At 40.2% G+C, this 15,237-nt stretch overlaps 1 protein-coding gene across 3 annotated transcripts in view; it reads right to left on the reverse strand.

Annotated features, from left to right (window-relative positions):
- LOC119499855 (receptor tyrosine-protein kinase erbB-4-like) overlaps positions 1-15,237 on the reverse strand; it is a 352,862-nt gene that overhangs the window by 77,581 nt on the left and 260,044 nt on the right. For all 3 annotated transcript variants that reach the window (XM_037789066.1, XM_037789067.1, XM_037789065.1), the window contains exons 13-14: positions 8,983-9,115; positions 3,482-3,575 (exon numbers count right to left, since the gene is read on the reverse strand). In XM_037789066.1, coding sequence (XP_037644994.1) covers positions 3,482-3,575; positions 8,983-9,115 — 227 coding nt within the window. The remainder of the gene's footprint in view (positions 1-3,481; positions 3,576-8,982; positions 9,116-15,237) is intronic.

Below are 15,237 nucleotides of genomic sequence, written 5' to 3' on the forward strand. Positions count from 1 at the left end.
ACAAACAGGGAAGAGATGGATGTGTTAGTTCATATTAATATGACTGTGGGCAATTCAATTCAGCGGTCATAAAGGGTATATAGCCATTCCAGCAGATTCAAATGTTATTATGTTTAGATATCATATGTTTCACTATCAAAGCCAATAGTTTGTACCTCAGTGTGTGGTGCAAGTGTAAGAACCAGCCCCTCGCCTAAATACCTTTTTGTTTACATTATCAAATATTTTAGTCTGAGTTATCACGCATGGTCAGTTACCAAACACTGTAGGATTAATTTACCAGACAAAGTGTGCAATCTAAAGCGTGTTAATACAGGATAAGGACAAAGAGACATTTGTAAATTGACACCAATATTCAACAGATGGGATTTTCTAGCAAATTTGTGGATTTCCAGCACAACAAAAACACCAGCTTTTAACACTGGTGTTCGTACTGGTGTAACTTCCATACTTAAGAAACGCCACTTGCAGAGTTATTTTAACCGAAACCACGATCTTTTCCTAATAGTTTTGTTGCCTAAACCTAACCATATCATTTTTTTCCAATAGTTTTGCTGCCTAAAGCTAACTAAGTTGATCTTTTCCTTAACCTAACTAAGTCGTTTTGTTGCCTAAAGCTAACCAAGTTGTTTCCTGTGAAGACGGAAGTTTATTTTGAAACGACTGTATTCATAAAACGAGCACAAGTTGACACGTGTTGCTGGACAAAATGCTCGAAAAATGAAGAATAACTTTTCATAAGATATCATACGAAACATTGACAGTCTGTTAAAATGACTAACGACACAATCTGTCATAATTGTAATAAACTTTTGAAATTTTGGAGTGATACGTTACAAATCACACAAATATTGTCTTTTGCAGAAGATTAAGGGTCAATAGGATACTTAAGCTGAGCTGAGCTGAAGTCTTGCCAGTTGTGAAATGTAAGCAAGCTCCGCTCTTTCAGTAAAGACATAGTAAACAATGTGCTTGCTGGAGAAGAAATTATGTATCACTAATCAAAAACAGCAGCTACTGTAGGTCTACCATTATCAGCCATTCTGTCCATAGCATAGCCTTTATACATGGCTATAGTCGTATCTCCAATCTCTCTCCGCAGAGGGCATTAGGCCTATCAAATCACTGTGTGTAAGCTGTAATGTAATTGCTATGGGCTCTGTGGCCATAACATGATTGCTGTAATCCATTTGTGGTGCAACAGGTTACCCTGGGACTTTTCCATTATACACAGCTTGACAAGACACACTAACACACATGCACAGACACACTCACAGGTTGAAATACTGCATGAGTTTGTACAGTACTTGTATATGGGAATTGCAGGGTACCAAAATAAGAAACAGCTGTTGAAAGTCATGCATAAAGTCATGTAAAGAATTTAACCTTTTATATAAGACTTTTCAAGTAATGAAGACTCCTCTATATGGACCCCAAAAAAGACAATGGGGGTGTGAACACAGCCTCTATTTATTTTGCATTTGTTCTAATTAACTACAGTGTGAAACTTCCGGGTCTGAAAAGTGAAGCCAATGCAGAAGTGCTTTAAACCTGCATTATTTCTAATAGCCAGCAGGGGGCGACTCCTCTGGTTGCAAAAAGAAGTCTGATTGTATAGAAGTCTATGGGAAAATGACCCTACTTCTCACTTGATTTATTACCTCAGTAAACATTGTAAACGTGAATTTATGGTCTCAATCGCTAGTTTCAAGTCTTCTTCAATACATCATGATGTCCATTTAGTAAATTATGGTCCCATTTAGAGTCAAATCGACCATAATGCAGGGTATGTTTTAGGGCGTGGCTACCTTGTGATTGACAGGTCGCTATCACAGCATTGTCCGGTCTGGGAGTTGTCCGTGTTTTCGTCTTATAAATGTAACCCTTTCATAGTGTGTTTTCAGTTTCAACATTTTGGTTGCCTAAAAATGTCTTATTCAGCGTTCGGTTGTACTAAGCTCCACCCTCTCAAGGGACTTCTGGTTGCAAAAAGCCAGGATGGCGACGGACAAAATGCCAAACTCTCCAAAGCGGCAGTCCCCAAACCCATGGGTGACATCACGGTGACTATGTCCACTAGAGGCATGAATATATGACTGCTAATGAAAATCATTACAAAATACTTTGACTGCTGTACAGTTTTTCTTTACTTTTTTCTCAAACTGCTGGAAGTGAGCTACAGGTATCTGTATTGTTTTATTCTCTTTATAGCACCCACCTTCCCATCACTTGTCGAGGAAGCCAAGTGCAGGGCTGTGAGGTATCAAGCAGACAGCCAAGATAATCAAACCAACAAATCTCCTCCGACAACAACAAACACACTCTACTCAAGCCGACCACCAACTTTGGCCTTTGCTTGCCATGTTTGCACACAGACACTCCAGTAGTTTTGGAAACAACTACTTCTACACTACATTGGGCAAACTATCTGACAGAGTGTGATGGGACACCAAAGACAGCGCGCGGCCCCTCTGGCTTGCATCTGTCGCAAACCATCCCTCTCTATCAAACGGCGAGATAAGATTTTAAGAGAAAGCGCAGGGTCAGGGGCCTCATGTGGCTGTGGGTGTACTGTACTGTGCAGGAAGAGGCAGACAGAAATGAAGGTCAGGGATTTTCTTTTCCACTCTGGCGTTTCACTAATGCACAGCTGCGACCAAACAATCTTTCAAAGAGCGACTACGCTTCTCTAAGAGCTTGTGCAATGCAAACGTTTTTTAAGAGTACAAAAGCCTTTTGTCCCTCAATACATTTTTTGATGGTCAACTTAACATATAAACAGATCCCTATTCAATCACAAGCGAACATGTACTGAATACAAACCCACAGCAAATTAGCACGCAAAATAATGCTGATCTTAGCAAAAATAATCAGTTTTACCTTTGACTCAGAACATGAGACATAATCAATAACACAGCTGAGAGGCACACTTTGACTGCTAATACAATAATTAATCATAGTCTGAGATGACCACAGGGAACGTCTGCAGCTCCAAGTCATTTGGTTTGTGGTGAGTGAATGCTCCGGCCTTGAATACTTTTCTGTTGGGGGCTCAACACTGAAAAGAATGATTTAATCCTTTCAGCTGATTCTGCTTTTAGTTCTATTCATTGTTGGTTTTAGTCTTGTCATGGGATTTGTTGACAATAGGAAAAATACAGGATATCATCAGCCACCTTGTTGTTTTTTTTTTTAAATACTTAACCTTGTATTGATTTACAAAGTCAGTCTCTTTTCATTGGCTTGCTTTTCACTGTCACATTATAACTCCGATTAGCCTTGGCTCCATGGCTTCTACAGTAGCTTTAACACCATTAAGACTGCAGTTCATCTTTCAATGATGGAATAACGCCACCATTGCTCTTTAATGAATAGATAAAAGCAAACGTAACCAAACAATAGCCCTCTTCTCTGTCTGCGTTAAGATGACATAGTGCTTCAGTGTCTGCCTTACTGTTGTTGTCTATAGGGGCAAGCTTACCGGACCGTTGCAGGTCAAAGAGTCATCGTCAGCTCGCTCACATTGGGCGTCACACTCCACGCACACTGACCCGTTGGCATACTCTCGCATATCCCTGAGAGGGGAGGAGGAGAGGGATGGAGGGAGGGATTAAGATGGGTGAGGAATACAGAGGTGAGATACAAGAGGGGGAGCAAAACATTATTAGTGAGATTGAACGATAGCATGGCTTTGTATCCTCAGCCAACATGGATGTTACATATAGTAGAATAGACAAAGTAAATGAGTCAGATGATTGATAAGAATGTAACATTAAAAAGAAAACACTTAATTTAGCACAATGATAAACAATTGCTACATTTTGACTGAATCACCTTAAAGCTTCATGTTTTCTGCTATAGATTTCATTATACATAAACAGCCCGTTCTCATTCCAAGGGCGTCAAGTACTGATGTTTTGTCACGTCAATCGACGTTCGACACCACTGCACAAGGCGCCGGTATTAGACGCACCAGGCTTTCCATTAACTACAATGTAAAACCATCTGAGGCAACAGTAAACGCAGTTTAAAGAGTGAAAAGACACACACTTGGCGGGCAAGAGGGGAGATGGATTATTCCAACAAACAAGGCTTTCATCCAGGAGACCACTGTTCGTGTCCCGTGTGTTACGTTTCATTTTCACGTTACAATCAGCTGTTCGTTCGTGTCCCGTGTTCACAAAGTCAAGTCACTTTTTTAATGTACAAACGTAGTAGTTTCAAGCCCAACCATGTTGTTTTTTCCTAAACCTAACTAAGTGGTTTTGTTGCCTAAACTTAAGCAAGTGTGTTTGTTCACTTCACAACATTAAGAACGTGTTTACTGCGATAGAAAAGTGACGCCGAGGGGTCTGACAAAGCGTCAGTATGTGACGAGTCGGGATGAGAAAGTGTTGATATAAAACTGCAAATTCAGCGGAATCACCTCCTGGACAACTTGTGTGATCTCAATGTCAATATCACATTTTATTTCCCAGAACATTCTCTTTAGGAGCATTAATCAATAATGTCTGAATCTGGTTCAGGACGCCATTTCTAGAGCAGAGAAGACAGAGCGAGGGATTGAGAGAGATAGACGGATTATTAATGGATAGATTTGTCTGTTTCTATCTGATAGTATGAACATCGTTTCTTACTATGCTTACTTTGGAAATAAAGGTTAGTAGATGTAGTCATACCATCAACAGGCAGACTCCCACACACACTATAGTTACACCCACAGGCATTGTAGCTAATGAGCTAACTGTAATACTGATACCATCATGCAGGGGGGTCAACGCAGTTGAAAGGTGCAGTACCTTCGAGGGGTGCAACGCTTCAAAAATCAATTAAATTAAGTGCCTTGTTATTCAATTTCTGAAATCCCCTTATAATAGTAGAAGACCAGAGTGGCCTCAAAAAGTCATTAAATCTGACCACAGAGCGGCTGAGTTGGCACTTTGCCTTTGTCACTACAGGACAAGGAGAACGACTTTTGGATTCTTCTCTTGTGGTCAGTGAGGGAAAACAGAATGTTCCAGCTCAGCAAGAGGAAAAAAAAGTTGTCGTTGGCCCAGTGGGATCTAAATCAAATTAGTATTAATTATGCTTCATCTGGCCTTCATAAAACCTTCCAGGAGTCTGGGGAGGTAAGCCTTTGTCTGGGTGTGTGCTGGTTGAAATAATAAGGGCTGCAGCGTAGCTGGAAGATATCACTGTCGCTGAAAACTTATAGGCTACTGCATGATGTTCTGCTGTGTTCTGCTTTTCTGTCTGTTAAGGGACAAAGATACAGCAACACATTTGCAGAGAATAATACACCTTTACAATGATTTGATGCAAAAATAAACATTCATTTCAAATGGCTTTTGGAAATAATCTGTACTGCTAAACCTGTATGCTCACACTAACAAATAAAACTGCATGTTCGGCATTTTGAACAGTAACGTCTAAATTGTTTTGACTCAACAACCATTAACACATCATTTGAGGTGTAAGGCGATCCCTCGTCATTTTTCTGCTGTCAGACCGTGATGTGAAACTTTAGTTAGAGTATAAATATAGAAGTCACCAAATGAATAAAGGGGCTTCCTTATGGTTTAGCAAGCAGTGTGTATTCAACTCAGTCCTCAAGTACCTTTGTTCTCCAACTTCTTAACATGCACACCTGATATGAAGTAATGTCTGCACAGTGTCTATCCTTGTTAAAGGGACTGTAGGTAAGTTTTTACACATATGAATGTTTTTAAATCGTTTTTTATTGCCAATGTGTGAACAGGTTTTAACCTAACATAAAAAATGAGACAAACTTTCTGGGTTTCTTCTATCAGCCAGTAGACTTATTTTAATGTGAAGAATGCGGGCGGTTTTTTTCTGGGAAAATCGCTAAATATCTGGGATGTGTCTAAAAGGTGTCTTTGAACAGTTCACACATGACGCTCCAGCGGTGTCCAAGCTGCGAGCCAACGCTGATTTGCGTCTGATCTGGGGCTTTTGTTTGGGAGCTCCAAAAACTGTCGGGGAGCGGAAAATCAGGGCTAAAGTCGTGCACTGTGAACTAGGTATTAATGGCCACAGGTGTCCCTGTTAACAAGCAATTTCTGATTCTTACATAGATGCTGAACTTCTACTGCTAAACCAATCCACTTAAGAATAAAGGTGCTGTAACAAAAACTTGAACTAGAGGGCAACTTGAAGAACTGAAGCTGAGCAGATACCAAATAAAGGCACAAACAATGATGATATAAGACACACAATGTGTCAAAATTCGGGTTGGGGTTGCATTAAGTGAAGCTCTATATTTGGTGGGTGATGTGCTGGTAGCGCTGACGGTGCGGGTGGTGCTGACGTGCAGGTGGACAGGTAGGCAGGGCGTGGCCCCGTGCGCAAGCAGTGACTGTGACACGCAGTGACACGCCTAGCCCCCCTGCCCTAACAGCACCTCTTGGTCCTTCACATTCCTCTCCAATGTGGCCACCAAACTTTTTTTTGATCAAATAAGAACTCTGAATTCAAAAGCATCTTTCCAGCAGTTCTGCAAGGCAAAAAAATCTAAAATGTTATTAATAAAACTCCTTGGGAGCGGATCTTGTCACCGTGTATTGTGAGAATAGGATAGCATCAAGCTATGCTTCCTTTTAAAGTGAAGGGCCCCCTATTGTTTTGGGACTCTGCAGGGGTGCCTTTTTAACCGAGAGTTACCACCACGTCTTTAATTGTTCTTTTTACCCCGCGGCTCTTAAATATTATCCATATTAAACAGAAAAAATTACTGCTGAACTTGAAAGCTGTAACAAAGAGCCTTGGGGTGTTTTTGAGCTGGAATTTAAGTTTTGATGAGCAGGTTGTGCAGCAGGTCTTCCAACAATTGAGGATTATTTGAAAATTCCACCACTCCTATTCACAGCTGAATAGGATGAGTTGATTCATGGTTATTTGTCCTTGATTTGATCAGCGGAACACATTCTACTGCTGCAGGGGTTCTGTCAAGTACTTCATATAGGAATCAGTTTGATGTTGCCTGCGCTGGTAACCTGCAAGTTCTTGTAGGGAAGTATGATGATGACAATTACTTGAAAAGCAGTTAGTGAATTTACAAACCACACGTCAGACTTCAGGCAGAATTTTTTCCTGCCTGCTTGTTATTGGAGACCTAAAACCTTCTCCATCAGGAACCCTATACTGTTGGCACAGTGCTCATCATATTGTATATTTTTCACTTTTGTTCATATGTTTTTATACCTTTCTTAAAAAACATTTTATAATAAAAATTCTAATTTATCAGAGGTTATTGGGTGAACATTTCATTCATTTGCTTTAAAAATCAATAATACAAAACCAGGTGTTGATTGTACTGTTAAATACGATTTGCAGCACAGACATTGTTAAAACTGCAGCTCTATGAGAAGATTCTTCCATTGTTCACTTTCAGTTGGTAAAAGTACTGTATATTAGCTGTTGTCACCACCACAGGATCCTGTTTAACGCTAACTGTGCTTAATAGCATCGCCTTGCATCGCATGATTGTCCGTAGTTAATCACCATGAATCGCAAATTAATCAGTTATCATGCAAAATGTACCTTACAGGGAGATTTGTCAAGTATTTAATACTCTTATCAACATGGCAATGGGCAAATATGCTTGCTTTATGCAAATCTATGTATATATTTATTATAGGAAATAATAAAACAATGACAAATATTGTCCAGAAACCCTCAAAGGTACTGCATTTAGCTTTAAAAAAAATGGCAAACTCAAGCCCAACAGTGAACAACAGAAAAGCCACCATATGAAGTATATAGTTACTGTATTTCATTTTATAATTAAGTGATCAGCATTTGACAGTGATTTGTTAATAAAGAAAAGAGGAAAACGATTTGTAAAAGTGATGTGCAATGTAATGAAATTTGATAGCACTTTTAGCTCAATTGAAACTGCTACCTCAACAGACAATGAACCAGGGAGTGTTCATCCACAGGTGAACCTGCCTTCAGCGTGTTCAATTTGATCAGAAGGCACTTCCTCGACTCACAGCTGAGTACATGTTTGATTGTGTTAGTGCAGCTATAGTCCATTTCCTCTTGGTATTGACACAGAGCTATATTTGCTGCATTGGTTTGCTGGGTGAAATGATGTACACAGTTTGTTCCAACCACGTCTATCACTTCACAAGGCACTCATTGGTTACCATAGAGACTTGACAAAACATTTTCTATTGCAACAACTATCACCAAGGTCTGTGATTGAGCATACACTGTGTTGCAGAGGGACTTGGAAGGAGGCTTCTTGTTGATCTTTGATGAAAGTGGCCAAATAATGTGGAGTATTTGGAGTGACGGTCCTACAGTCGTCATCTGTGTTTGTGTTGATGCCCTGCAGATTTCCTTTGTGGCCCAGAGAAGAGTAGTGTCTTCACTTACACCCTGGTGTACCTATAGAGGGCTGTTGGAGCTAGACACAGATGTTCCTACTAAAATGGTGGGAATAAACTGAAAGTTTGGCTGTGAAATCTTCTTTCAATCCTCACCCATTATGTTCACCTTGAAAAGAGAAACTGATCATTTTCTGCCGTTTCTTTTTCTCTGCTCTTTTATTCTGCTTTCTAAGTTAGCCGTAGTATAGAAGCTACTCATTTTTTAGACACTAAAAGTGTCTGGTGAAAGATAGGTCGGCTGGTGTCAAGGTAAGCCAAAGTGCTTTAACTGTTCAAAGTATTCAGACTGATCTGAAATAAACCAGACTATGCACTGAAAAAAAACTTTTGGCAAGTAAATCAGTTGGAAAAATCGAAACCTTGTGAAAGCACAATGAACAAGAGCAGGGGCTATGCTATTTAGTGGTTTATTTTTTTTTTTTTAGCATCACGCAGAAAAAGACAAAGACATGCACAGATGGTTAGATGAAGAGATGTTTATGATTTGAACCTGCAACGCAATTAGGACCTGAGGACATTTAGAGGACAACGCACTATGTGATCTACCAGTTATACATGCATAACTCACCCTTCATAAAGGTTGCATGTGTCCACGCAGGTTCGTCCACGGCTGAAGTATCTGCAGGAGAGGCACTGGTCTGGGCCAGGACCCCAACACCCGGTGTCCGAACACAGCGGGTCACACACCATGCGCTGCTTGGCTGCTCGATACACACGTACACAAAAAGAAAGACAGCAGAACAACAAAGAGTTAAATCCATGTAGAATGCAGTCGCGCTTTGATGACTTAGTGCAGATCATAGACGGTATATAAAGATGGACGACATGATCGCTCCCCAAAAGTGAAGCCAAAACATCTTGATCGCCCCCTGGTGGATGGATGCAGTATAGGTCATAAACTCCGCCCCCTCCATGTTAGCGGATGGGACACGGGCCAAACTAAAAAGTCAAAGTACAGGGCAAATACATTTTCCCCAAAGATGGTTTCTGTCATTTTAGGTAGTTGTCATCACGCTGATGTATGTTCAAGTGTTAATTTTTCTGATAAGTTTGGTTTTAATTAGTTATTTGATGCTATAAAAAGGGGGTGAGACGTCATGATTGACAGCTGCTCTGAGGGGAGTAGTCACGCAGCTGGAGTCTCGGGAATTGAAAGAGAGAGTACGGATGCATTGATCTGACTTTTTCAGTCCCGATACGATAGAGATACCTGGGATTTGGGTATCGGCCGATAACAGAGTACCGATCCAATACCAATGTTTAATTAATAAACTGTATGCCTCACTGTGTTTGAAGTGAGTGGGATCATTCTTTTATGTGTAAGGCAACATATATACAGTCTATGGTGCAGATGCAGAACGCAAACCCCTAAATTGCCCCAAATTAGCTGGATACAAAATTATCCCGAATAGTCACATTCTTTATTAAAAAGGCACAGGGCTAGATGTACCAAAGCATATACAATCTGAAAGGGTTCATTTTTGCATTCAATTTCTCTGCCTCCACAGAGCAGCTGTTTATTTGCGATGGTCTATAAAAGTTGTGTGTTTGTGGGGATGACTCTCCTTAACAATGGCAGCAGTAACAGCAGCAAGACAGAGGAATAGGTGTAGGGCTCAAAGATGTGCTGACGGAGGACGCAATGTCTATTCAGTGAATTGAGCGCTGACACAATAATTACCCTCATGGAAGAAGTGAAAGAAGACATAGTTCCTCCTTCAAAATGCTACCGTCCAGTACCGGCAACAGTTACATTTTACATTACTTTAATTAGATGAATTAGCTCTTTTCAGTCAAGGGACTGTGGTTTGCTATCCAATGTGAGTGTTTACACTGTAAAATGTGTTCTGTGTTTTTATAAATTGTCTCTATTTATGTGTAGTGTGTACAGTGCTGCGTGTTATGGCTCACTGTGGAGCTAGCAAAGGAGAGAACCGTCCTGCTTCATTATAAAAATGCTGAGCCAACGGTGACGGAGCACTAGTGGGACCTAGAAAAGCACCTGCAGATGCCATGCAGACGTGTTGATTTAACTTAGACTTACAGAAGAATGGGTGAACAATCAACCCTGGGAACTTTACTGTCTGGATTTATTTTGAAGGGTTGGTACACAGCCTTTCAGCACTTGTGATAATCTTTGTTGTTCGAAGGCTCAACTATATAGATATTGAATATTAGAACTTAAGATTTTCTTATTAGTTTAAATCCAAAAACATTAGTATCTGCTTTCAACACACAAATCCATCTAGATAGTACAAACATGTATTTTTCACTGTTTGGGATAGTCATGTTCTGCCATTCTAAAAGCCAGCTTTGATTTACAAAGAGGCAAGCATTAAAAGTGCTGTTCTCTCTGTATCTGCTTCACAGTTTCTCTTATAGTACCAACAGACTCAGGCCATTACATCTACTCTTTTCCATTCTCTTCTTGTGCCTGGATCTCTTATCTCTCTCTTTGTGCTCCCCTTCAGCACTCGTTTCTACAAAGGTTGCTACATCTGAGAGCATTACAGTGACAAAATGAGTGTTGAAGTAACGTGGTGACAGCACTGCAGATACACTCCGAACTTTTATCATCCCATCTGCATCTAACATAATTTCCGCCTTGTCGGTGGATTTTTATAACAGATCCTTCTATTCTCCATAGCTATGAACATGGCTATAAAAAGCCCCCTGTTGTTTTTGAGGTCCTGGCCACATGTAAGCCAGAGGCTACGCCTCAGTGTCAGCCGTAGCCATGTTCAGAATGCTTAAAAAAGTCAGGCAGAAGGATGCAGATACATGGAGAAAACAGAAATTGAGTGTTTCTTTTGAGGGCAGATGATGAAAGCGCTGCCTTCCACAAGAGACAAAACCACCTCTGCTGGGCTTCCAGCGCCGCAGGTGAACTGACCAGGCAGAGGAAAAGATGAGGAGAGAGAGGAATGATGGGTGCTGAAAAAAGGAAATAAACAAGGGAAGAGGAGAGGTTGGATGGGTTTTCAACCATGCAGCACTTGCAAGATCAAAAAGATACGAACTTCAGATGTTTCTGACATGGTTGGAAAACAAAAGCCCATGGGGCTGGAGCTGTCAGGTGCCTTGGGAGACAAGAGTACATGGTATGATGATGATTATGAGATAGATAGATAGATAGATAGATAGATAGATAGATCCTGCCTCATTTTCTTCTGTATCAAATGCCGCATTGAAAGGAAAGCAGGGCACCCATTGAAAAGGCTAAAGAGTGTAGGCAGGCAGCTGAGGAAATCATCCTTGTCCCTGTGCTACATAGGACAACACAATGGGCTTGATCTTTTTTTTCCCTTTTGCTGTAATGTTCGGACTAGTTTGGGGTAATTTGTTTCAAGAATACATAATTTAGAAATGATAAAATTAAACTCTGGGTTTTTTGGACGTTTGAGAAATCTTTGAGGAGACCAAAAAATCCAACACAGAGGTTCTTCACATTAAAAACAGTCCTAGAAATCATCGTTAGAACCGCTGACTCCAGAGACGCAATCGATAAAATCCTTGCATTTCAAGAGAACCTTGGCCTCCACTGATTGGCCGAAATATGCTCATGTGATCACATCTTTTATTTTGAAAGTGGACTACATTTGAGACATATACAAGGACAGCAGTTCAAACGCTTTAAAGGACCAATGTGTAGTATTTGGGGGGAATTATTGGCATGAATAGGGTATTAATAAGTACGTTTTCTTTAGTGTATAATCACCTGAAAGTAAGAATCGATGTGTTTTCATTACTGTGATATAGATATAAATGGCTCATTCTAAGGTAACAAAAAACAACTATTCTTGTTTTCAGGTGATTATACACTTAAATAAACATACTTATTGATAGTATACTCCATTTCTGCCAATAGATCCCACTAATTGTTACACATTGGTCCAGAACAGGAGCACCACAGGACACGTTTTATCCCCCTTTTATACCGCTGACTATAGGGCATAGTCAGGCATCTATTCAAATCCAAAAGTGTTGGATGACACTGCCCTAGTTGGTCAACTTAACCAAGGCAATGACCTGAGAGGTTGAATCATTTGTAAGCTGGTGTGATGCACATTTTTTTATAATTAAATGTTGGGAGGAACAACGAGTTACTTATTGATTTTAGAGGGAGGAGGTCTACCCAGTCATGATTAAGGATCCGCACATAGAAATTGTCCAGTCATGCAAATATATTGGTGTCTTCCTGGACAGTAAATTAAACTGGAAAAAGAACACTGATGTATTCAAGAAGGCTCAGTCGAGACTATTCTCTGTGAGGAAGCTTAGATCCTTTGATATCAGCAAGAAGCTTCCTCATGTTTTTTTATCAGGGAATCTTAGCTAGTGTCCTCTTTTATGCTGTGCTCTGCAGCATCGCTGCGGATGATAAAAACAGGATCAATAAGATGATCAGAGAGGTTGAGTATTTTGAAGGCCATCAATTACACAGTGTTTTTAACAGACTCAGAAGCTCATTCAGTGAGCTCAGAAAGGTCTTTTGTTCCAGCAGCGGTTGGATTTTTTAATGAACACTTTCAGATGTGGTTTTTAGATGTAGCATCTTTCAGCTGTTAATCGTGTCTGAAATGGCTCTTTATGCTGCTATTTATTTGTTGCACTGTGTTTTTGTATCTGTTGTGTACTGTGAAGGTAATGCCTATATATTGCACACTATGGTTAACTAAACGCTTCAAGTTTGACAACCTTCCTCTGAAGCTTTTTTTATTTCTGTCAAAACTCAAAAGAGCTAGTTAATAATTCTCTACGTACCAGACTTCAACTGGGTTTTGACTGTCAAATTACAGCTCAGTTAAAAGAAACTGAGCAGCTTAATGCACGGTGAGGAGATTTTTAAAAACGGTGTAATTTTCATCCAAAGCAAAAGCAGACAGATTTGAGGAGAGCTCACTGTTTGAAGGCCACCCTGTCAATATGAAACATCATTTGCAATCAGATCCACAGCAAACTGCAAAACCACCCAACTCTAGTTTATAAACTTACAGCCAAACATGTTTTGGCCTTAATGGGGGAGCAGGAATTCAACTTGTTTGACAACAAGGCAACACTTCATCTTACAGATCCGCAAATTTCATGGTAATTAGGTGATAATTAGCAAGTAAGCTATCTGACATTTATTTGGAGTTACTGCCAAAATTACCCCAATATTGAGACGTGAGACGCGGGCAGTGTGGCTGCTCTAACCTGTTAACAGGGAAGCCAAAATTAAAAAACAACAGGTAACGCAGCCGCCATGCGCTCCTGACGTTCCCAGTGTGTCCAGGCTGTAAGGGTACACAGTCTGATGCACACCTGCAGAGCCATGTCAAGGAGAGCAGTGTGTGTCTTCAAAGTCACTGAAGAGAGAAAGTGTGTGTGTGTGTGTGTGTGTGTGTGTGGACACTTGTACATCTATCTTTGTGAGGACCAATTTGAGTTTTAGACCCAAAGCCCAGGTATCGCTATTGGGACTGAAGGAGGATAAAGGGTGGGTGATATGCTTCTGCAACGGCGCCATCGGTTGGGACGGCGTTATCAGCTGTAATTGCAAATGAAAGCAGTGTAGAGCAGCGGCCATGAGCTAGCCAGTGTGCACGCTCACATGCATTAAAAGCACCCAAGGCCGTCCCGGAGATGTCAACAAAGCACAGAAAAGCTCTGATTACGACACATACAGAGGGAGAGCGACTTCATTCTCTACTCAGGTAGACATTACTCTTCTATATCTTTACATAGACAATAGTTGTTTGCTGCTATATTAATGCTCTGGATATCATATAGAGAACCTTTAACACTCAGGTTAAAATTAGGGTTAAGCATTTAGCAGTGATGGTTAATGCATTATGTCAATGAGCGTCCTCACAAAGATAGAAGTACATGGATGTGTGTGTGTGTTCAACACTAAGGAACTGCCCAGGGGAAAGGAGCACACGAGCAGCGAAAAGGGGCCAACTCAATAATGCAAACACTGGCTCATTAATGAACATTATACATAAATGAATAATGTCTTAACACTTGTGGCAGTGATATAATAAAAGCTCTTCCATTTTTAGAGACACAATTTTTGTCTCATCACTTCAGATATTTGCCTAATTTAATTTCTTCTTCTCTGAATGGTTCTGTTGGTTAATTAGACTAATTACGGGATTATTGTTTTTAGTTGTCTTTAGAAATTAGTGAGATAATAGCTCCCACTCATACGACAGACAGAGAAGAATAGAAATGACAAGCGTGTTTCTGCTATTATATGTGCAGGGTTGATGCTGCCGTCTGCAGGAGCACAGTTAAGTTATGAAAAAAGCTAATTTCTGTTTCTGTTCACTGTTTCTAACAGTGAGCAATGACTGTTCAGTGCTCCCATTTTGGTTTCTCTCTTACAAGTTATCAACTTTTTTACACGTTTGGACACTGAGTTAAAGATTCCAAGTAGAAAAATGGGATAGTGGCAAATGATATTTGGGAACGGCACACATTTCAACCAAGACTGGATACAAAACAAACTGGGCTGATAAACAAGATTAAGTGTAAGACACGGCACACTTGCTCAATTATTAGAAATCTGTTCCTGTTTATTTTGGAGCTCAGCAACAGGTGTGTTTTACCAAATGTATTGTGACTGGGAATGATACTGTATTTATTATCTACATAGAGGATATTTGACAGTTTTACAGTTTGTTTGCATTATTAAATTAACGCTTCACTATAGGTTGAAATAAACTAGGAGAACTGTCATTTGGTGCTGCTTTGCACACTGCATAAATGCCTATTAGGGCTGAGCAAAACAATATAAAAATGTTTACTGTTTATTTTTTTTCAATATTGTTTCTATAGT

The sequence above is a fragment of the Sebastes umbrosus genome, chromosome 13, assembly GCF_015220745.1.
Source record: "Sebastes umbrosus isolate fSebUmb1 chromosome 13, fSebUmb1.pri, whole genome shotgun sequence".
NCBI lineage: Eukaryota > Metazoa > Chordata > Actinopteri > Perciformes > Sebastidae > Sebastes > Sebastes umbrosus.